Source organism: Cariama cristata, unplaced genomic scaffold (genome assembly GCF_000690535.1).
Source record: "Cariama cristata isolate BGI_N322 unplaced genomic scaffold, ASM69053v1 scaffold32738, whole genome shotgun sequence".
Classification (NCBI taxonomy): domain Eukaryota; kingdom Metazoa; phylum Chordata; class Aves; order Cariamiformes; family Cariamidae; genus Cariama; species Cariama cristata.
In genome coordinates, this window is record NW_009630308.1 from 4,851 (window position 1) to 28,688 (window position 23,838).

The window sequence follows — 23,838 nt, forward strand, 5'->3', positions numbered from 1 at the left end:
CAGAAGAAGATGTCTTTCCCGCCTCCCCCCCCCCCCCATCCCCCAGCTGCCTGTGAGCAGCCATGTCACCTCTCCTGTCCCTTCCCAGTGCCTGTGCCCTGCTCAGTGCTGGATGTGCCACCAGTGCCAGGGATGAGCTGAGAGGGCCTGAGAGCCTGGCCGTGGCCCCATAGAGCAGTTTGGCCATCTGCTACAGCCCCATCTGCTGCCTGCAGATGCCTAGACGATGGTGTGGTGCCTGTGTCCCCTGTCTGTGGCCTGGCAGGCCGGGGTGTCTCTCCCTTTCCTGCTGCCCAATGAATGGAGGACAGGCCGGTTGCTGCTGCCCAAAACTTGTTGTGCTGCTATCAAACCCCTTTCCATATGGAGGCAGTGGCAGTCAGGATGGCATTCTGCTTGCAGCTCTCTTGGGCTCCATCCCCAGCAGGATTTGTTGGTGGCCACACTTGCTGTTCATCCATGTGGGGAGGGAGGGAGGGAGTCCCTGTGGTCACTCACAGCACAAGGATGGTTTTTCCAGAAAACAAAAAGCGGTGAGTCTCACTGCGACAGCAGTGGATTCAACATCATGTCCTGTAAAAAATTGCATTTGATGTCTGTAGCAGTTTTCCCAATCCCACTTTCTTCTAATTCTCTTTCTGCTTTCTTTAGCCTTACAAAGGACGAGTCCAAAAGGCCAAAGTATAAAGAGCTTCTGGTGAGTGCAAAGTGTGACTGCCCACGCCAGCCATCGCAGCTCTGCCGGTCACACAATGGGGCTGGGTTGCACGTCCGAGGTCGCTCCTTGTCTTCTTGGGCCATCAAGGCAGGATGTTCAGCTCCACAGCCTGAGGAAGAGCACCACCTCCAATGCCACTGTCTCTGGCCTGTGGTCATGGTGATGGCTGAGATCATTAGTGTCTGTACATAAACACAGGAGATCAACATAGGGGAAATGCCTGTTGTGGCGAATCGGTGATCCCTGAAGTGGGCAGACTCGGGCAGAAGCATGCTGCATGTGCCATGTAGGTGCTGCCTTTGAGGTCCTAGTACCGTGCAGGAACCCTGTGAAATTGCTGGCCAGCACTGTCATGTATAAATGCCACCAACGCACAGGTCACACAATGAGGTTGGGAGTCCTCAGGCAAAAGTGAGACCTGAAAGAGCAGGGCTCTGGAGTAAGACTCCAACAGAGTCTGTCTGGGTGGGGGTGGTCATAAAGGAGGGAGTGCAGCGATTCCTTTGGGGTTGGGTAAGTCACGTTTGGCAGCCATGCACCTTCAAGGAGCCCTGGACATCTGGAAGCCAGCTCTTCAGGGGGTGTGTGAAACCATGCCCTGAGTCCCTGATAGTGGTGGTGTGATATGAAAGGAGTTTGCCTGGTGTCCTAGCCCAGAGAGTCACCGTGGTGTTAATTCCCAGTGGCTCTGAGTTGGCTCCGGCCGGTATGACCTCCTGGGCAGAGCAGGGGGTCAGGGTTCAGGAGAAGTGGGTTTGGGTCCTAGTCTCCTGTTTGACCTCCAAAAGCCATGTCTCCCTGTCACTCCTGTCTCCCCATTGCTGACAAGGCTGATGATGCAACCTCTCTTGGAAGTACTTCAGTATGTGTCCATGCTACAAAGGAGCAAGGTGCTGCTAATACTGTATCCTCGCTGCCTCCTGCCCAGTGGTTCCTGACACTCCTGGAGTCCTGTCCCACTTCCATACTGCACATTTAAGATACGGATTCCCTGGATGTAAAAGCCATGGACCAGACTATGTCCTTTTGTCCTACAGCCACCACCAAGCCCTGTGTTTTTTCATGAAGCAAATCTATCCGCTCAGCTTTTATCTGGGGTAGTCAGCATGTGTCAGAAGGGCAAATGTAACCTTGGTTTTTTTATCATTCCAGAAACATCCCTTCATCCTGATGTATGAGGAACGCACAGTGGATGTTGCATGCTATGTTTGTAAAATCCTGGATCAAATGCCAGCAACTCCCAGCTCTCCAATGTACGTCGATTGATATTGCTGCTACATCAAACTCTAGAAAAAGGGCTGAGAGAAGACAAGCTGTAAAGAATTTTCATCACATATTGCGGTGTTTTTAATGCTCGCCCAGACACCATGTGCAATAATATTGGTGTTATTTCCATCCTGTCTGTATACTGTTGTCACATATAAAGTGCATCCCTGTAATACCTGATCACACAGTGTTAGTGTTGGTCAAAGAGAGACCTCATCTTGCTCTTTTGTGGACATATTCATGAAATGTGGAAATAAGTACATTTATTTGTTGACCGTGATTGGATAGCACCTAAAATTCATTTCTAGACTCAAAACTTGGAGACTTCTCAGCAGCTACTGGAAAGATTTTTCTCTCAAACTCTTCCAATTGTTGTTTCAAGTAATAATAAAAAACAAACAAACAAAAGTTAGGCGTTGTCTGTCTGAACATTAAGAGACTTTGCCTGGAGGGAGAAGAACTTGCTTAACCAACGAGATGCTTTGCCTTCTGGAGCTAGAAAGGCAAAGGAGAATTTTATTCTTCACAAAGTGCAATAGATTTACTGCTATGAAATTCTGTTGCTTTACAGTCGCAGTGTACTTTCTGGGGACAGTGTGCTCAGCTGAACTTCCTGTTAAAGAGAGATCATGTTAAATATAGTGAATATGTCTTTACCAAAAATATGTTGCGTTGAAAGAGGCTAACATTAAACTATTCAGAAATGGGACATAATCTATTCTTTCTCCTTTTACCAAGCCAGCCATTCTTCACTCTTAACTAGGGGTCCTGTAAATTGTTACCTGGTAAGATAAGACCTTTGACCTGAAGAATTATTAAACTACTCAATTGAATTTAACCTGCTTGTGACCTGATTTATAGCTGCACAGTGCTCGCCACCAGCTGGCTTTGCCGTGACTTCGACAAGCGCTGTTCACAAAGTCTGCAGCTGTTTTAATGAGCCACAAACAAGTGTCGGTGATTTCTAGCCAGTATTTCTCATGTTCTTCATCGTCCCCAACCCTGATGCTAGCACCTTTTCACTGGCGCTGAGGCCACCTCCCAGCCCAGTGTCCCTCACAAGACCAAACCTCAGCGTTTCCTTCTCACCACTGCAAACAGGATGGTGGGGATGTCCCCCCCAGCCCCACTGCTGCAAATGTCATGCTCTGCTTAGCTTGCTGGAGACTTTGTTCACCACCTTCTGGGCATCTTTAACATCTTTTGTGATCCTCCATAGCTCTTGTTACTGCACCCTAGAGTGAACCTTACTGAGATTGTTTGGTGCAGATGGAAAGGAGGTGGAGATGAGGGAGCGTCTAACTCCTTGTGAGCTTTTCGCTGACCCAGCAAGGCCAGACAAGCTGTCATCTTCTGGCCCATTGCTCAACAAAAAAGTGCATCAGTTGTTTTTTTTAAAAATTGGCACATTTTTTGAAGATTAATTTTTCCTGAAAAACTTTTTTTTTTTTTTTAAACTTTGCAGTTTTCAGACATTTAGTAGCAGAGATAAAATGGAGGCTGCAGTGTCTCTGACTTCCATTTTGAGTCATCTAGTTTAGGCACTTGGTAGGACTTCAGCAATGTTAGAGCAACCTACTGTCGAAGCTTTGCAGCAAAACCACACCCAGGACACAGAGGGCTAGAGACGCAATGAGAGTGAAAACACAGCGATACTGGCAGGATTCCCAAGGAAGGGCTTCCCACATCAAACCAATGCTACCAAGCACAAACTGGGCTGATGCGGGAGCACTGGAGACCGGCACATCCCTGCCCCAGCTGCTCAGCTGGGAAAGGAGAGAACCAAGGCCGTGCTGGTGTGGATGCCCGGTGTAGAGGTGGCCGTAGAGGTGACACCTTTGCATAAGGCTTGGAGCACGGCACATCTCCTGCTTGGCTGTCAGAACTGGTCCCTCTGGCACCAAGGCTGACGCTGATGTGATCCCTTGGGGCACGGCGTGCCCGGCCGGGCAGGGAGGTGCAATCTCCTGCCCTTCCTGGATTACGTTCCTCCAGGGGCTGCTTGTCAGGCAAGACAGTCACTAAAGTCTTCCCAAAACGGACAAGGCAGAGCTTTGCAAAGTGACAAAGTCATTTGCAACAGCTCTGGTTAATCACATGGAACGATCAGTTCAACAAGATACATGGCATATCTAAAACGGTAATTCTCCCCGCAGCCCCATAGCCTCCGAAAACTCGGCTTTTTTCAGGCTTGGCAAATCCCTGCGTCTGTGATTCGTCTCACTTGCCTCAGCCAGCCATGTCGGGACCGCGGGTGCACTGGATCCCACGGGGTGCTGGTTGGGGGGGGGCAAAGAGACACAGATCTGGTAAAGCTAGATGTGTGCTCTGCCTCTGCCCCCACCTTTCAGCAATTAAAGTCTGATTTATGTCTCCCCGGTGACAGGGAGCCCAAAAACCTTTCAGAGGGCTGACACTGAGATGGATCCTCCCAAAAATCAATTTCTCTCCAACGCAAGCGTCTGCATTGCTCTACTCTTTTGGAACGGCTGGGGTCTGTTCTCTGATGCCCACCCCCTCTGGAGCTCGTTTTTAGCAGCACAACCAGTTTGCTTTTGATGGATGGGAAATGGAAACGCGAAGCTTTGAGCTGCCAGTGACAAAGTCAGGGTTGTGCTGTGGCAGGGGTGGCTGTACAGAAGGACGAGTTCAGTGTATTAAACACAGATTATTATAAACTATTAAGGGTGCACCATTTATTGCAATGTATCTTTATTAAAAAAGAAAAAAAAAGTATATAGTGTTCAGAAGCTGTGAAAATAGTGTAAGAACTGTACATTGTGAACTCTGATTATTTTTTTTTTTCTTGTACCATAGAAAAATGTATAAAAATTACCAGAAAGCTGATGTGCAGGGATGTTGCCTTATTGTCTGTAAAATGGAGCTCAGGAACATAACTGCTTCAAAGAGCTTCAGAATATTTTATCTGGTATCCTGGTTTGACTTCTCCTCTATTTAAGATATTATACATGGATCAGAGTGTTTATGTAATAGTTCTATACTTTTGCCTGCGGGTCAGTTGTAATAAAACTAGGATGCAACTGTGACCTTGTTATTTTCATTTTGTAAGGTCAGACATGAATGGGAAGATTCATTAAAAGCGGTTGAAATACCTGGCTTCCAGGCCTTTCCTCCAGGTGGAGGCAGCTGTGCAGGAGAAAAGCATCCTTGGAAATTGCTTATGCTAAACTAATAAATAAATAAATAAAAAGTGTAGGTAGACCTGGATATATTTTCTTTCTCTGGAAGACTGCTGTGCTATTGGGATGCCTCTCGGGTGAGCCCCATTTGCTGCACAGGGAGGTTCTGGTGGCTCAAGACACCTCATCCCTGTGAGGAGGGCAAGTGGCCATGCCCACACGTTGGGGAAAGGGCAGGTGATGCTGGCAGCCTTCTTGATTTTTGCAAGAGCAGTCAATGTCTGCAAAGTCCAGTTGATCTAAGAGTACCAGGTCCTGGGTAATTCCTACTGCCAAGCCTCCTGGTGCTGGGATGAGTGTGTGTCTCTTGCCTGGAAGCCGTGGACAACTTGGAGACTGTCCAGGCAAGTGGGCAGAACTGAATGCCAGCAGCCCCACTGGGAAAGAAGACAAGTGTTGGGGGAGAGAGGCTGGCTATGAGTGCCTGTAGTGCTCAAACTGCCTTGATGGGACTGCCCCCGGAGTACCCAACTCAGTGAAGGAATAGCCAGAGCAAACTGGCAGGGACCATTGGTCACACCAGGACCAGAAGTGATTACAAACAGGTGGAGTAACCTGGCATTTGCTCTTGCAGTGTCTCTTCACTTGGAGGGTGACAGTTTTGTCAAGAGAAGAAAGTCTTGCTGCATAGAGATACACAGTGTGAAATGTTAGTGATGGTCGAAGTCTGTCAGTTTGCATAAATTCAGTGTTTCCACCACACCAAGCCTTTTTCTGCAAAGTGCTTGGTGCCAGCACAATATTTTGGACATTTTTGGACCACCTGCTGTCCTTACTGTTCAGCCAGAATCCAAGATCTGTGACTTGGTGATCTCCTTGCAGAAGACAAAAATCTGACCATGTACCAGGGAGAGTCCTTCCTTGCTGGGCAGACACTGAAGGACCCAGCTCCTTTTTCCATGAGTCGGAGCTGCTCTGGGATTCTGTTCCTTTTGCACCACAACCTGCCTTTGCATCCTGAGGTTTGTTCTTGAGGAAGCTGGTGGCTGAATGTGAGTCTACCTGCACATCCCTGCACTGGTTGTTTCCAGGAGGGAGACGATCTCTCTCGTCTCTTTTCCCCTGTGACTGTGTGACATGCAGAAGGGACTCTCTTTTTGGCCATTTCAGTTCCTCTCAGTTGCCCCTTGTTGAACTCATGCTCAATTTTTCCTCCTCTGGACTCTTTTCCTTGCCCATTTGGACTTCACTGCCTTCGCTGAGGGCCCCCGCTGCCATTGTGTCACTGCTGAGGGTGGGACAGAAAACCTCTGATGCTGCTGTGTCTCAGACAGGACCCACGCCTGCGCAGTGCCACTGTTGCTGCTCCTTTGAGCCCTTGGACAGTTCTGTCATTCCTTGCTTGAGTGACGTATGATGTCTTTCTCCAGCCATGGGCCTGGGAGTCCTCCTATGGGCATCGTGACCAGGTCCATATGGCTCGACTCTGGCTTCTCCCTCTGTGCTACTACCCGGGCCCTGAGGCTGCCCTGGTTTCTGCACTCGGTGCCAAGGCTGAGGAGCAGGTGTTTGAGCTGGCCTCCAGGTAGACTTTGAGCCATTGACCACTCTCTTTGTGCCCAGTGGTCCAGGCTGGCACCTCCTACCAATTCCTCACACATTTATGCCCACTTGCATGGCTGAGGCGCTTCTCAGATCTTCACCAAACATTACAGCATCCGAAAAGGCATACTCTGTTATGGTTATTATGTATCTGTGGAACTCCCAAGACCAGCTTTGACGCTTGGATGAGTTCAAACACATCACTGCCTGGACCCAAGCAGTATGAATGCAGATCATAGAATCATAGAATCATAGAATCATTATGGTTGGAAGAGACCTCAAAGATCATCAAGTCCAACCGTCGACCCAACGCCACCATGCCCACTAAACCATGTCTTGAAGTACCACATCTAAATGTTTTTTGAACACCTCCAGGGATGATGACTCCACCACCTCCCTGGGGAACCTGTTCCAATGCCTAACAGCTCTAACAGTGAAGAAGTTCTTTCTAATGTCGAGCCTGAACTTCCCCTGGCGCAACTTGAGACCGTTTCCTCTCGTCCTATCACTAATTACCGGGGAGAAGAGCCCAGTCCCCAGCTCACTACACCCTCCTTTCAGGTAGTTGTAGAGGGCGATCAGGTCTCCCCTCAGCCTCCTTTTCTCCAGACTAAACAACCCCAGCTCCCTCAGCCACTCCTCATAAGGCTTTTGTGCACCACCACCTATTCCAGTCAGGAGCACTTTGTGTTGTGTGGTCGATATTTCCACTAATCTTCTGCTTGGCTTCCCCTAGCCTTCATCCCAGCCTCTTGTCTTCTTTGATGGGCAGGTAAGTGTAAATGAAGTGCTCAAGCCTGGGTTAATACCATAGGTGCTGCTTAGAAAAAAAAAAGCTCCATTTTCACTTTGACTCCTGGTGCAAATCACAAGCATGGTCATTGCTTTGAACATGTTAAAAGTCGAGGGAAAGACGGAGTGCCTGCTCTGATGAGTAAGAAAAGAAAGCAACTCTTGAATTTTTTCCATTATGTTTAAAGCTGTGCAAATGCTTGGAGAACAGGATGAAGCACAAACTCCCTCTTCTGGAGATACACAGTGCCATTGTACTGGGAATAAAATAACAGAGCAGGCTGGCTAGTTGGACTGTGGGGTATCTGCCAGACAGCGTGTGACTAAAAGCCATGATCTTTTAATAAATCCTGGATGGAACGGCTGGGCAGGCCCTACTGTCAGAGGAAAGTGGCATCTCCAAACAGCAAATCTCTGCTCAGCTGCAGCAGAAGAGCTGGGTGCAGGGATGTTTCTCTGCAGGTGTAGCTGTGCTAACAGTCCCAAAAGCACATGCAGGCTCAGAAAGTGGGAAGGCTGAAAGGGTTTGGTGTGTATAGAAAGGCCATCTACCCACACTGGAAGAGGTATGCTTGCTTGCAAGGTTGTATGTATTATCAAAGTCTACGATATCTGTGTGAGTGTCCATACTTGTGCTTGTGTGGATGCAGACATCAGAGCTACACCAAAAACCATCAGAGAAGGTACTTTGCGTGAGTGTAACATCTCGTTAGACACCAGACACCTGCTCTGTCTCACTGGCAGTTGTATCACGTTACCCTGCCCAAAGCACCCCTGGTCTGTCTCTTCCTTTCCCAAATTTGGTCCATGCTCGACATAAGTCAGCCATCTCAGATAGAAAGATAAGAAGAAAACAAGGGGCAACAAAATTCAGATGCCTCAATTCTTTCTATGCGTCTGGGAAGAAAGTTTACTTTAGTGGCTGACCGTGGAGACAGTTCTCTCCCTTGGTCAGACAGGAGTGCAGCTTGTTGGATAGAGATGGAAGCAATCCGTGTTATGTTCAGTCAGATTTTGGGAAGAGGGGAGGATCCTGCCTGACCTTCCAAGGAAAACAGTTTCTCACCAGATTCAGGATGGACTGAGAACCCATTTGCTGCAGCACGCTGACAGCTTCATGATGGATTGATTACAAGTGATTTGTCTTGAGAGGCTGTCGCGTGTTTCTGAGAAGATGAGAAGAAAGAGCTTCCATTATGAGGCCTACCAGACATTTGCAGAACTGGTTCATGAGCCATCCAGTTTGTGACCACCTCTAGTTCCACCGATCCAGGAGACATGCTGAAATCTCAGTGTTCCACAGAAGCACAACCTGGGAGTGCTGTTCCATGCGATCAAGCACACTCTGACCAGCTGAGAAAAAAAAACCATGGAGGAATCAGTGATAGGTACATAGTGGAAAGTTGTAGCTCGACCTGCGTAGTTCAGACCACAACCATTCTCCTGGTTCCCTGCACCAGGGTACTCTGTTTCTTTCTCTTTCTCCCCCTGCACCTGGCTTTGAGCTGGAAAAGCAGGACGGAAACAAATAAGGAAGGAGGACAGAAAGATTCAGATCTTGGTATTCCACATCACAGTGATTTCCTGAAGACATTTGAATCTGATCCCAATTTCAAGAGGAAACCATCTTGAAATCCAGCTAATTCCTGCTTCCTGCAGAAAAGTCAGTGCAGACAAAGCCACTTTTTTGATGGGATCACTGCCATGAGTGTGTGATCTGAATGTAGGGGCATTTCCAGTGAGGAGGGGCCAGAGCCACTTCACATGGTGGTGGCTGAGGTTGGCACCAGGAAGAGAGGTTACTTAGATGGGAGAGGTTCAAGTGTCCCTGGAGAACAAGTTTCCTTATCAGATGAGCAATACAGGAGATGCTCCATGGCTTCTCCTGAGGTCCCATGCTTTTGTAGCTTTGAAACCCAGTAAATGCGATGCTGCTGCTTGTACGAGGTGACAGCCTTGTGCTAAGCTAGCAAGAGTCCCCAAGACTTGTCAGGCCTTGTCTGAACTAGTCTTAGCCTACCTGGACCTTTGTTTTAGCTTGTTTAGCTGTAAAAACAATTATCTAATGACAAGATGACCATTACTTGCTTTGTTTTAGCTCTCCTACAATTGTGTGATGTAACACATTGTTTGTAACACAATGTATTTTGTAACAGCTAGTAATACCAAGCAGTTCTTCCATGTATAAGTAACTGTCTATGCCGCTATAGTAAAATGCACTGTAGAGGACTACTGGCACGGGATGACATCAGGGACCTGAGGGAATGGGCACAGGATGATGCCAGAGGTCCCAGGGCTATAAACACCTCATCAGTGGCCAGTTAGTGGTCATCAAAGGAATGTAATTTGGTGGGCAGGCAACCTTAAAGAGGACAAAGAACAAACCTCTGGCATAGGTAAATCACACTAAGTACAGTAAATTCAGATGTCATGTGGAGTTACATACCAAGGAAGAATGAACATGTTAGCAAAGATGTAAAAATTACCCCGGTTTCCTACAGCCGATTGTAGAGTGAGGAGGAAAAACCCATAAACATCGATGTCTTTACTTCTCCTGGCAAAGACTGAGGATGCTGGCACATGGCACCCCACATGCTCCTCCTGAAAGCCCCAGGGAGGCAGTGAAACACGAGCAGAGACCCCAAGAAAGGGGGTAGGTACAAGGAGGTCTGTGAGTGTTGATTTTAGTTGTATGTAACACAAACTATTAGTGTCATTGTAACCGGACTGAAAACTAGTTTTTTGATTCAACTCTTAAGACTTTAATGAAACTAACAATAAAGCCATGAATTTATGTAAAATCATGTTTCCTTTTGCACACAACAAAATTTTAACTGTAAGAAATTGGTGGGAATACAAGGAACTTAGTCCCTGACTTGCATGCAACGAATTGGTAGAAGTTTGAGTGTGGGAGTGCTGTGATAAAAAAAAGAAAAAGCATCTATATGAAGGCCATCTTGTCCTCCTGTGGGTGAGCCAAAATGTGTAGTAGCTTTGGTGATCTCAAAAAACCCCTCACCATACAGCAGTATTGCTACCAATGCTCCAGGGTGAACAAGCGTCTGGACTTTAAAACCAGATGTCGACTCTGCTGAAGCCCCCTGAGACCCTCAGTGCATCCTGCACAGCCAGAAGTCCTTCTTCCTTGATGGCCTCCTTTTAGGTGCTGCAGATATGGGGATGACAGCAGGTCAAGGGGGTGCAGAGGATCCATGCATGGGTAAGGAGTGGCCCTGGTCCCCCTACCCCGAGTCAGTTTGGGTGAAAGGTGGGTAGAGGCTCTGGGGGAACTGGCCAAAGATGAGCAGAGGGATCCAGATGGGTGGTGGGTGGCAGTGTGCTTGGAGAGGCATAGACAGTTACTTATACATATACTTATACTTATACAGACGCTCGCCTGCGGGCAGTGAGAGGTTCAGTTCTGCCTGTGCCCCTGGCCTGCCCTGTGGCCAGCAGCCCACTGCCACCGGGAGCTTGGCTGCTGGAAAACGCAAAGGGGTTTGGGCAGTGTGTCAACCACTGCCGTTGGAGGGGACACTGACCAGAGGAGCACGGTTTGCAGGAGAACAAAGCAAAACCAAAGTCAACAGAAGAAAAAGCCTTCAGAAACAGAAGACTCCAGCTAGCTTGTTTAGAAATCTTCCAGGAGAAACCGTTGCTGTGAAAAAAACACTCCTGCGAGGACTGTAACTGTCTCAGAGCACGGGGCTGATACCAAACGGTCGCGGCTGGGATGTGGCTGCCCCAGTCAGTGAAATCAAACAGCAAACTGTGAGCAGATGGAGTGGCAAGACAAGGGTTTTTAATAATGAAGGTGTTGCTGGTAACATAGGTGAGGAAATGTGCTTGCTTACAATTTTGAAGCTGACGGCATCCCTTTAAATAAGGAAATACATTTGCTGAGAGGAGAAAGTTATCTGGAAAGCCCTGTACAATGATGCAGTGTAGCAGCTAACACTACTCTGTTTCAAGTGCTATTAATATTCTCCACAGACCGGCTTTGAAAAATCTCTCACTTAGAAAAAGAAATTATTTTTTAAAAAAATGCAACCTGTGATCGTCTATCCTAACAGTGCACTGTGACCATTTGTACAATAAAAAAGTGGTGCTTTAAATAGTGACTTGAAAGCTATGGCCACATGCTTTATACAGCATGCAACAACTCCGCAAACTGGAGACAAAGCAGGGGGCGCGGAGCCTCCTCCAACAGCTCCAGCACCCCTGAGGGGAGCATCCCATGGGAGCCACAGCCAGACTGCGCGCAGGCCCCTCGCGCTGGACCTCCTCCCCAGCTGCTGCATCTCCAATTTGCTGTCCTTCCAGTAACACAAATATTAAATACGCTCAGTCTGTAAATAGTTTAACAATCTTTGTCAGCAACAATATTTACTTTGGCAAAACCAGAGTTGCAAAGAAGTAGATGTGTCCATCAAACAGTCTGCAGCAAGTTCTTTGGTGGAAGCCAAGAAGTGAAGCAAAGGCTCCTTCTCACTAGAGCCTGAGGAAGTATATTGCACAGAGACTCATAGGAGAAATGCTGGTGACTTCAGATCAGAGGCATCACTGCAGGAGAGCATCCATCTCTGCCAGCTTCAGGAGAACTAGCTCCTCCAGGCTCAGTGATTCATAGCTGTTCTCCAGATGGCCTTGCTCTCGGCTGAGTGAACAGTGATGCTGTAGTAAACTCAGGAAAAAGGGGATGACTGCTGGGGATCAAGAAGGAATGGGAAGATGGGTGGAGGGATGGTTGGCAGAGGAATGGAGGCAACAGAAGCAGATGCTTGCACAAAACCACAACCTGCTCAGCCCTGCCCCACGTGCTGATCACTGAGTGTCCATTTTTGGCTCCCCCCGCTCCCAGGTCATGCAAGGTGGTGGAGACCCATCCTGACTTCTGACTTTGCTAAGGACAACCCCTCCAAAGCCTGGCTGTATTTTCCATATGACTTGCTCCTACCTTGGACCAAAACACATTACACATCTCTTTGTCTGTACCATACCAGCTGGGAGGCGGCCGCTCCACCGGGATGCTACATCCCTTCAATACCTGCACCTGCAGCCTGAGCAACTGCCTGCGACATCCAGAACTCTCTGCTCCAAGGTCACAGGCTTCAGCTGATTCAGTTCAGACTGCAGCCAGCCTGGGCTTTCAGCCCCTCAGGCACCGTGAGGACATGACAAGGTGCCACCACAAACATGGTGGTCTCCATCTCTCATCCACCTGGAGCAGAACTGTGCAGGGACTGGACATTGCAGCTTCGGGGGCAGGAGGAAGGAAGCAAGGTGAGCCTGGCTGTACGGAGAAGTGTGCTTGTCGCCCTGGCTGGGCAGAGCCTCCCTGCTCCCACACCCCCTGTCCTGGGCATGGCCAAGATGAGCCCAAGTGAGGTCTCCTCACCACACAGTTCTGTCATGAGCTACTCCAGTTCTCATGAGAGTGACTGCTAAAATTGGGAGGGGGAAAGATAAAAAGAAACAAAACTGAAGTTCTTGTCAATCTAAAGAAGTGGTGTTAAAGGCACTGGTCTCCTCTGTGGGGATGTGTCGATGGAGGAAAACCAAAGTACTAGAGCTGCTGTGCTGTCAGCTCGCAGTAACTGGAAGTTCAAACAAGTTCATATGCTGGGAAAATGACTCCATTTTCCCCTGGATGTGGCACGTTAGCCCTGCATGTTCTCCGGCATGACAGAAACACTGTGCTGGCTGACGCAGGTTTACAGCATCCTGCCTCCACCACCCTCCCTTTCACCACTGCTGCAGGTGCAGGTCCATGCTGGTGTTTAGATTGAGATCGGTAACATCTAAGAAATCAATGTTGAAGATGCTGGGACCCACGGGGGTGAGCGAGCCAAAGCCAGTGGCAGAGCTGGGGGGAGTGAGGTCCAGCCACTCCATCGTTTCCCACGGAGACTCAGTGAAACTCATTTGTAAACTGGAGCCATCGGCAGGGGAAGGGGAGAGCTGGGTTTCCATGGGCGAGAGGGGAGTCTGTAAAATCTCCTGGGAGGTGAGCAGTTCATCTGTGGCTTTGCCGGAGAATCCTTCCATCATCCCTTCGAAGTGGGACTCTTCTCCCCCCATTTTCAGCAGGGCAATTTCACTGACCCTCCCAAGGGGGCTGTGGGCATTCAGCAGAGGTGAGCATCACTGCTGCCCGGACAATGCTCAAAGGAGAGCTGGGCAGAGGAGATCTGCTCGAATGGGGCAGATGACTTTGGGAGTGAAGCACCGGAGTTCCCTGGAGATACCGTTATCTGAGGTACTTTCTGGAGGCAGGACCGATCTTCCTTGGCATTGGCTGGCATTTCTGTCAACAAATGAGAGGGATTTGAGGTGCTCTGGCAGTGCCTACCACTGCTGGGCACAGAGGCACCACCACAGCCCACAAACTGGGCTCTTGGGCATGGCTATGGAGACCTGCTCCCCACTCAATCTCCTTGGCATTACTCACCCACCCTTGCTGTGGGAAGCCTCACACATTTCTGCTTTCTGATCTCCACTCCCCTGGTTTTGGACACAGTCCCTAGGGCATGAGCACTGACAGTTGTCCCCAGAGGGCTGGGCATGGGTTCTGCATGGGAAAGGGCACCGGCAGCACTTTGCATGGGGGAGGGCACTGGCAGTGCTCGATATGGGAAATAGCACTGGCAGCACTAGGAATGGTTGGGGACACTGGGGCGGGGGGGTCTGCATGGGGAAGGTGCTGGCAGTGCTGTGCACAGGGCTGCTGCCCTGCTATCCCTTCTCTCTGTGTAGTCTGCATAGGCGATAAACAAGCCCAAACCACGCTACCAGGTCTGCACGTGTAGGAACCGACTCCGGGGAGGGCCAATATTCTTTTGGATTCAATCTCTGCTGGCACAGGGAGGGCAAATGAAAGCTGTACTCAACTCAGGCAGCTCTGCTGGGGTGCACATAGTGCACTGAGTCCCATAGACCAACGCTGGCTTGGAGGGGAAAGCCCTGGGAGGGAACAGGGAAGCAGTGCGTACCTCCACTCTCAATCAGTACGTCCAGGAGCTCGTCCATCTGCTGACTTCGTGTCATCTGCTGCAGCAAACGACAAAGAGGAGAGTAGAGGGTGTTAGGAGGAGAGTCCCTCCAGCCACAAGCCAGGTAGGTGGCTCTAGACCCCCAAAACAGCTTTCTCCCATGCAGGAGAGATGCCACACCAACACAGGGCTGGCCGTGGCGTTCCGGTGAGCACTACAGGGATCTGGGACAAGCACAGTGGATCCCGGTAGCATGGTGCCAGGTTCCCTCCGCCTTGCCACTGATCCTCTGCTCAGTGGCCACGACAAACAGCCTCTTCCTGATCTGTCAGGACACACCACTTTCTGGCATGTGCCTCCTTGCATTCCCTGCAGCTCCCTGGGTGCAGTGCATCCTCATCCTCCTCTCCCTGACTGAAGACTGGAAGGACTTTCTGCATGCCTCCCTGCCAGCCAGCATAAGCCCATTTTTGTCACTGCCATCAGCATCGCTCCATTTTCCTAAAGGCACCAGCATGACTGGCATGGAGGCTGCTGCCAAGAGACTCTCACAAGAAGTGGGTTCATGGGTGACAGAAACAGCCCTCCTTGTGGGAACAGCGCTCGAAAGTAAGGCTAAGGGAGGCAGATGGCATGGAGCAAGGCAGTTTGCTAATCATAGAATCATAGAATCATTTAGATTGGAAAGGACCTTTACGATCATTGACCCCAACTGTAAACCTAGCATGGCCAAGCCCACCACTAAACCATGTCCCTAAACACCACATCTACACATCTTTTACACACCTCCAGAGATGGTGACTCAGCCACCTCCCTGAGCAGCCTCTTCCAATGCTTGACAACATTTTCAGTGAAGACATTCCTAATACCCAATTTAAACCTCCCCTGGTGCAATCTGAGGCCATTTCCTCTTGCTCTCTCACTGGTTACTTGGGAGAAGAGACTGACCTCCACCTGGCTATCCCCTCCTTTCAGGTCGTTGTAGAGGGCAATCAGGTCTCCCCTCAGCCTTCTCTTCTCCAGACTAAACACCCCCAGCTCCCTCAGCCGCTCCCCATCAGACTTGTGCTCCAGATCCTTCACCACCTTCGTTGCCCTTCTCTGGACTCGCTCCAGCACCTCAAGGTCTTTCGTGATGTGAGGGGCCCAGAACTGGACACAGCACTCGAGGTGCGGCCTCACCAGTGCCGAGTACAGGGGGACGATCCCTGCCCTGGTCCTGCTGGCCACACTATTGCTGATACAAGCCAGGATGGTGTTGGCCTTCTTGGCCACCTGGGCACACTGCTGGCTCATGTTCAGCTGACTGTCAACCAACACCCTCAGGTCTTTCTCTGACGGGTAGCTTTCCAGTATAGCCTGAAGAGGGAAAGTGAGGCTTCCTGGTGACTTGGGAATACTCTAGAGTCTGTTTCTCACGTAGCACTGAGCACCCCAAAGAAGAGTATACCGAAGTCCTGGGGTATTTGTGTGGGATGTCAGGACCTCAGGGTGGACTGGCACCTTCCATCTGCACAGAAGATGCTATCCCATCCAGCATTGTGTCTGCCTGTTTTGTGGCAGTCATTCAGCAACTAACTCTTCAGGAAAAGCCTGTTTCTTATGGAAACAGGCCTGTCCTACCCAGAGACCCCATAATGGGTTGTAACTTCTGCAGATGAGTTGTATTAACCACAAAAGAACACCCTGCACAGCCCTAGTTCTATAGAAAATAAAAATCTTGCAGTTATCTGCTTTACTGCATCCTCATGGGGTGGAGGCTGTTTTACCTCTGAGTGGGCTGGGCTTGACTTACAAAAACTTGGGAATGGAATAGAGAACTTTCGATCTGCCTGTGTAGCCATCTGCATGGGGGAAATACAGGGAAATGGAGTCAATGCACAGGGAGGCATGGGGAAGGGGCGAGTTCTCTTTCACCCTTGTTGAAGTAAGTGTGGTGCCAGGGGAACTAATGATATTGTGGGTCAAATCGGCTCAAATAAAGTGCCTGGCCTCCGAGCAGGAGAGAGGGAGGTAAACTAGCTCTGTCAGGCTAGCTCTGAGACTCAGGGCCAGGCTGACCTTTGGACACTGCCAGACCACAGGCGTCATTGCTGCAGAGCATCCTGATGCTCGGTCCAGCCATGAATTGCAGAGCAAGGGGAAGAGAGAGAAGGCGCTGCTGGTGGTTGGCTGCACCCAGCCAGTGATGCAACTCTTCACCAGCTGCCAGCTGCCTCACAGCCCCTCTGTTGTGGACCCTCTCCATCACCACCTGTCTGGAGGCATCTCACAGAACTGAGGCCAGGGAAGACCACTCGAGTCACTGCCTGGTCAGCACCTAGGCTTTCCCTGTGCCTGTGCCAAACACCTGTGTATAACTGCCAGCTTTTTGCCTGTATCCCCTTCCAGGAGGGACCTCATCTGAAGGTCCATTGCCTGCCAGCTGCTGTCCCCATCATCTCTAAGCCCTTGTGTGCCCTTCCCCACCACCTGGCTGTGGCTGGCTCGTCCCATGAGAGCCAGCACCAGGGCAAGCAGCATGGGCCCAGCAGGCAGGTCGAATCCAGAAGTGGATCCAGGGTAGCGGTGAGGCCACTTGGCCTGGCTGTGCTCATCCTGGCCACCTTTCTGTGGAGGATGGCTGGGAGGAACAGTATCCCTGGCTTGTGGGGTACAGCACCCCAGTGCTGGGCACGGAGAGGGAGCTGTTGCTGAAGAGGGACCCTCCGCCCTGGGATTCCCATGCAGGCAGCAGAAGAATGCCCAGGCTGGCTGGTGTCACAGCCAAGATGAGCTGCAGGACACCGTGGTGCCATCCCCTCCATATGCCCCTTGCGCTCGGGCAGAGAGGAAGGAGCTGGAGATGTCCCTGAGGTGTCCCTGCTCCCTGCTGATGCTTGCTGACTCCTGCCTGGTCATCCAGAGTATCCCCAATGCCTCTCTTGCAGTACCACCTCACAGCACTGTGTCCTACTGCCTATTGCACCCACAGCTCTGCCCCATTGCCCAGCAGACCTCTATAGCTCTGTGCCCCGCTACTAAGGTCACCCACTGCATCCCCTGCTCTCTGCCCCCCTGCCCAGCTCACCCAAAGCAATGTTCCCCATTGCCCAGCTCACCCCAGCAGCAAGCCCCACTGCCTACCTCACCCCGACAGCCCTGCACTCCACTGCCCATCCCAGTGGCAGCACTCTGTCTCTCTGCCCCTCACCCAAAATTGCTCCCCATTTCCCACCTTGCTGGCAGTGCTGTATGCCAACTGCCCATGTCACTTATCTCGCCATCCTCTTTCCACTTTCACCTCATCCCACTTTTTCTGCCACCTCGCAGTACTGCACCCCATTGCCCGGCTCCTGCTACACGCTGCTCAGTGTGCTAACTGCGGGAAGGTGATTCATGAGCTGTCCTGCTCAAGCGCTGGGTATTTCGCAGCAGCCATTGCTCTGCTGTGCGGCCGTTGTGCACTCAGCATGTGCTTGCTCTGCATCTTCCCTGAATGCAGTGTGCATGCCTTGTACCACTGTGTGTTTTTTTTTTTTTACGGACTGTATGATAGGTATTGCTGCTGCCTGGGAAACCTTGGTAGGGTGTTGGGATGAATTTGGGCTGCAATCAGCAGCACTTTGTGCTTCTTTTGTGTGTTGGCAGCGTGTGCCCCTCTTCAAGCTTTTGTGCCTGTCCAGAGGGCTGAGTGAGGAGTGGTGGATGCTGAAGGGACAACTCTCTGCTGTGCTGGTTGCCTGGTGGGGAAGTACAAGCTGTGCCTCACTGCAGATACCAATTGCAAGCCCTCATCTATCTTCCCAAGAAAAGGCTTCCCATATGACTGGGGTAACTACCCTCCTTCCATCCAGTGGTCAAAATCCCTCACACAATGCTAGAAGCCGCAATGGCTCATCAAGAGACTGAAAAGCCCTGCAACGCTGCAGTGGGGTTCTCCCAGAGGTGAAGGAACTGTGCCAGGGCTCTCTAGGGGCTGAGGGATCTGTGCCAGTGTTTCCCCGCTGTGGATAGAGCTGTGCCAGGGCTTCATGGGGCAGGGGAAGCTGTGCCAAGAGTCCCCACAGCAAACTATGCCAGGACCTCCCCCTGAGGGGAGAGGCTGCTGGGTTAGGGCTCTTTTAGGGCAGAAGAATCTGTGCCAATGCTCCCCCAGTGCAGAGGAACCTGTGCCAGGACTCCTCCAGGGGCAGAATGAGCTGTGCCAGTGCTTAACCAGGGGCAGAGGGAGCTGTGCCAGGGCTTCACGGGGAAGAGGATGCTCTGCCAGGACTCTCCCGCAACACAGGGAGCTTTGCCAGTGCTCACCCAGGGGCAGAGAGAGCCATGCTGTGGTCCCCTGGGGAAGAGGGGAGCTGTGCCAGGGGTCCCCAAGGGCAGAAGGAGCTGTGCCAGGGCTCCATAGGGCATGGGAGCTGTGCTGTGGCCCCCCAGGGCAATTAGGTGTGGTGGCAGCAGGGCTTCCCAGGAGATGTCCTGCAAAGGACCCTGTGGTGCCATCAACTTCCAACCTATTGACCATCTGGGATACTCTCTGCCTTTCCAGGCAGCTCCATGTGCTGCCATGACCCCCTGGATACCCACCCTGGGTGCCAGCAGTCCCAGTCTGATAGGAAAGGACTCAAACTGGGATGTTTGACTGACTGCCCACAGACACCAACATGTTCACCACCGCGATGCCATATGGGGCGGTCTCCGCTTACCGATGCTGTGCGAAGGCAACTGTTGGTCTGTGGGGCCCCGCTGCGCCCTTCTGCCTGTGAACCAGGGGACACCGAGAGGAGATAGTGGCTGTTGGGGGACGGCGGCAGGCTGATGTGCTGGGGACTTTTTGCAGCCCCGAGTGGAGAGTGCTGGGGGGAGCACTGCGGGCTCAGGAATGTCGAGGAGGTGATGGTGCTTTGCCCTGCAGGCTCCAAGCAGTGGCTATTTACAATGTGAGGGAGCTGTGGCACCCCACCGTTACTTAACTTATCTGAACTGCTGGCTTGGCCTTTCAAGGCAGTTTGTTTGGATGCAAATGGACAGCTGGACACTGCATTTTCTTGCTTGATGGGGATACCAAAGAAATGCTGAGCAGGCTGCTGCTTCTCCTCAAGGCCATTGCTTCTCTTTCGCTTCTGGAGCTGCATCCGTAGCTCTTCCACCTGCCTCTGCTCTTGCTGCAGCTTCCACGTCAGTTCATTGATGACCTTCTGCTTCTCCACCAGCATCTTGTCTTTCTCTGTGTCAATCCCTTCCAGCTCCAGCTGGATGCTCCCTCCATTCATGCTGCTCATGAGGCTTTCTTCAGCACTGCCGTGAACCGGAGATGGCTGGAGACCAAACTGTGGAGAAGAAATGGGCCCGTCGTTGAATGTGTCTGGCAAAGAGCCGCTCACAGAGAGATCAGAGGAGGCTGGAGAGATGGGTGGGGTGGAGCTGGTGCTGCCAAAGTGGTAGAAGCCATTTGATAACATGCTGGTGGAGGACTGTGACTGGTAACTCGACAGGGTGCTTGTTGGAGTGACTGGGAAGGTGACGGTGGTGATCTCGCTGAAGTTTGGCACCACATTGCTGCCACACTCCTGGAAGGGCCGCAGCCGTTCCATCAGTGCTGTTTTGGTACCCGACACAGGCAAGCCTCGTATTCGGAGCTGCTGTCTCAGTTCTGACACCTAGAAGGAAAGTCACCAATGATCAGCCCCAATGGCAGCTGAGCCCTTTAGAAACCCAACGTTTCTAACAAGGAGTCTCAGATCACAGGCTCCCACCTTCCTGCTTTAAAGCTCCGTCCCCCCAGATGCTCACTGTCTCACCTACAGTCACCATGAACAGTCCTGACCACTGCACGTCCTCCAGGGTCTTGACTTTCCTTAACAGGAAAAACCTTCCTTCTTCTGGGAACTGTGATTGCTCTCCATGAACCAGCAGTGGTCCTTGGGCCATGAGATAACCCATGAGTCCCTTCCTAGCAGTAGGTTTCTACAGGAGCAGATGACTTTCTCACAGACCAGGAATTAGCTGATGATATCCTTTATCTCAGAGAACGTGACCATGTACATGGAGCCAGATACTCCATGTTCAGGCATCTGCACATGGTTCAGGCATCTGAGCTGGGGCACCACTATGGCCAAACTCATGTTATTTCTACATAATTTTATTTCTTCCTCTAATAATGAGTATTGCCCCCAGGTTTCTGCTCCTAAAAGGACTTGGCCTTCCCCATGGCTGAGGCTCCATTAACAAAGTATGAAAGAGCTGTTGGTGTGAGTGATTCTCCCTTATGCCCTGACTGTCTTGCCTACACAAGAGATTTAGGTACTGTTCAAACAGTGCTCATGGCTGCAGACTCCCGAAGATACCTGGTCGTGCAGAAAGTTGAGCAGGCCTGGCTGCAACAACCACTGAGAAGCTGAGTCACTGAGTGGAGGCCATGCTGATGTCTTAGCTTCTGGCTGGTCTGCCAGCAGCATCCATGATGTTCAACCATAAAACCACAGAAGGCATGAAGCAGCACAGATCATTCTTTAGTCCTTGACCTGATGGCCTGGCTTGCAGCCATCTCAAATTATACCCAAGATTTGCTGCTACATGCCCTGGAGCAAGGCACCCACAAGGCACCTGTAGAGCAGCAAACCCATGTTTTCAGTTACCATCGCAGTGACCAGTTCCTGACCCACTGTGATGTACCTCTGGGTTTGCTCACAGCATGGTGATTCTGGTTTGCTGGTTTGCAACAGGTGGTCACTCCCAGCCAGCTCAGCCTGTGGCACTACACTGCACACTTCAGGGGTAGCAAAGCACATTCAGGCTATAAGATTCTGCTCCTGCAGTGACAAAGTTTGCACTCACTTTCAGATCATCCAGGTTAGATGGCAGAGGGCCTGGCTTGATAGATGAGACACAAGTCTGGCCTGAAAAGCTGGTTTTCACAGGAGAAAGAGGCGTGTTGTTGACAGGAGTTGATGAAGAATTTGAACTTTTGACCATTTGCTCATTTGGTTGCCTGAAATAACAAAGGAGACTTGGGGTAACTTGTCTGTTCCCCTGGGGTCTCTGTGCCCAATGTACCATCTCTTTGCTCCCTTGGGGCTGCTATCTCCTGTATGAGACCTGAAGGACTGCCAACCCCAGGGAAAACCAAGTTGGACTGTAAGGAGATTGCTGGTGACCCACCAGCAGGTCACAGATGCCCTAGGCAATGCACAAAGCCAGAACAGCTTTGCAGGAGTCTGTGCTGTTCCCAAGCTTTTATGTTTCACTTGCATGCATCCATCTCCCTTGCACTGGCACAAATGGGTACAGCAGGGGAAAGTCTGGAGAGAGACAGGACTAAACCCTGCCATTGGCACATTGCCACTCACTTTATCTGGCCTTGGTTCATCCCTGGGTAGCTGAAGTGCTGCTGCTGCTGCTGCTGTTGCTGTTGCTGCTGCTGGCTGAGGATCTGGAGCTGCAGAAAGAGCTGCTGCTGTTGGAGGAGTCTGGCATATGCAGAATCCATGGGTGGAGGGGACTTCTCTGCCTTCTGGTCTGGAGGGATGTACTGGTGATACTTCAGCTTCTTCACCTTGGGCTTGGTGTCCTTGGGCTTTTTGTGACGGTTCTTGCTATCACTGGATGATTTGGACTGTTGGTCCAAGAAGGAAAGGAATTAGCTGGGAGAAGAGCTCCTGCCACCCCCGTGGAAACTCAGAGGCCTGGGACAGAGCAAAGGCAGCTCCTGCCAGCACCCTGACACTCATGCTCCAGGAGCTGCTGAGCCTGCATGTGGGGAACTCCCTCAGGGCTGCATCCCATCTCAGTTGTGCTGGAAAACACATGAGATGGAGAATGTCCCTCCTTGCCTGGAAGGTAGTTCAGTGTTGCCTTATATCTCCTTCTGCTCCTAGCCCCAGGGAACGTTTCCAGTGCAGAACCTGAGCAATCATCTCTAGCAAGGTGTAATGCTATATCTTGTACCATTACAAAATGAATCAAATTGCAGTTTTTGACAACAAGATTTGTTTCCCTGCATTATTCCAAGCCTTTAAGACCTCTCACACATGTGGGGTGCAGCATGCAGGCACTTCAGGCGTGGACGCAGCCAGGTGCCCTGGACTTGTTCCCTCTCCTCGGCAGACATTACCTTCACGGCAGAGGGCACTGGGAGGGTTGGGCTCTCCTGCCCCGCTGTCTGCTTGGGGCTGTCACACTGGCTGCTCTGTGCCGAGGCTGGGTCTGGTGCATGGCTGTCGGCGCTGTGGGGTTGATCCTGCAAGGGAGAGGTGAGCCGTGCAATGGGAGAGGGGATGTGGGGCTGGTCTCCACCCACAAGGGACACCTGGTACCCCATTCTCCCTGCCCCATGTTTTCCCCAGTCCCGTCGTCCATCCCAGATGCCTCAGTCCATCCCAGTCCCACCATGTCTATCCCAGCCTACTATCCCCACTCCCCCAGGCTATCCCAGTCCTCTGTCTCCCCAGTCCATCCCAGTCCACCCTAGGCTTCAAGCCCTCCCCATTCCACCTCAGCCCTGTATCCTTGTTCCCCCCAGTACACCGTTGGCCCCTCAGTGTCCCCTAGACTAGCCCAGCTCCGCCAGTCCACCTGTGGCCAGTCCCAGTCCCTCTGGTTCCCCCACCCCAGTCTACTTCAGTTCCTCCCAGTCCATCCCAGTCCCTTCAGTCTTCCTCAGTCCACCCCAGACCGTTCCATTCCCCTCAGCCTCCCCAGTCACTCCAGTCCCCCCACCAGTCCCTCACTCCATCCCACGGTGGCTGCAGTACCCGCGCGGGACAGCAGGGGGCGCGGCGGCCCCGTGCAGTCCCGTGTTCCTCCACGCGGGGCTGTGGGGTCCCCTCACGACACGAGGCGAGTTCCTTGGCCTGGGGCTCCCGCCCAGTCCCACTACCCCCTTCCCGTGCTCCCCAGGGAGGCAGGGCCCTACCTGGGGCACCCCGGCAGGGGCGGGGGGGGCTGGGTCCGGGGGCTTGGGGGCCAGCTCGGTGGAGCCCGGGGAGTCCTCGCTCCTGGCCTGCTCCGGGGACAGCCCGTCGTTACTGCTGTCCTCCTCGAAGGCGAAGGCATCAGCCGACTTGGGGAAGCTGACCTGGGTGCCTGCCGGGGGAAGAAGGGGCGATCGATGGTCAGGGCCCTGCATTGAGAGGTGGGGAGGAGCGCAGCGGTGGGGGGGACAGGGTGAGCCTTGTGGGATGCCATCGGTCCTGCACCCACGTCCTCCAGGCCTGGCCGTGGGCAAAGGACAAAGGACGTGGTGCTCAGAGAGATCGGACACGTCCTCCCATCCCCAGCACCTGGGTTTGACCCCACGGCCGAGGCTGGTGGGAGACGCGGTGGCATCAGCTCCTGACCACTGTCACGG

The 23,838-nt window shown here is 51.7% G+C and overlaps 2 protein-coding genes across 2 annotated transcripts in view; one reads left to right on the forward strand and one right to left on the reverse strand.

Annotated features, from left to right (window-relative positions):
- LOC104165738 (dual specificity mitogen-activated protein kinase kinase 4-like) overlaps window positions 1-2,822 on the forward strand; it is a gene marked incomplete at its 5' end in the record, with an annotated part of 6,910 nt that extends 4,088 nt beyond the window's left edge. Inside the window, 2 exons of the mRNA XM_009705452.1 lie at window positions 652-697; window positions 1,871-2,822. Coding sequence (XP_009703754.1) covers window positions 652-697; window positions 1,871-1,984 — 160 coding nt within the window. The remainder of the gene's footprint in view (window positions 1-651; window positions 698-1,870) is intronic.
- A 10,352-nt stretch (window positions 2,823-13,174) lies between these two features.
- The window catches only part of LOC104165737 (myocardin-like), a 36,948-nt gene continuing 26,284 nt past the window's right edge, over window positions 13,175-23,838 (reverse strand). Inside the window, 8 exon segments of the mRNA XM_009705451.1 lie at window positions 13,175-13,655; window positions 13,658-13,825; window positions 14,511-14,568; window positions 19,196-20,149; window positions 21,327-21,480; window positions 21,839-22,104; window positions 22,603-22,728; window positions 23,404-23,573. Of these exon segments, the coding sequence (XP_009703753.1) occupies window positions 13,264-13,655; window positions 13,658-13,825; window positions 14,511-14,568; window positions 19,196-20,149; window positions 21,327-21,480; window positions 21,839-22,104; window positions 22,603-22,728; window positions 23,404-23,573 (2,288 nt within the window). The 3' untranslated portion in view covers window positions 13,175-13,263.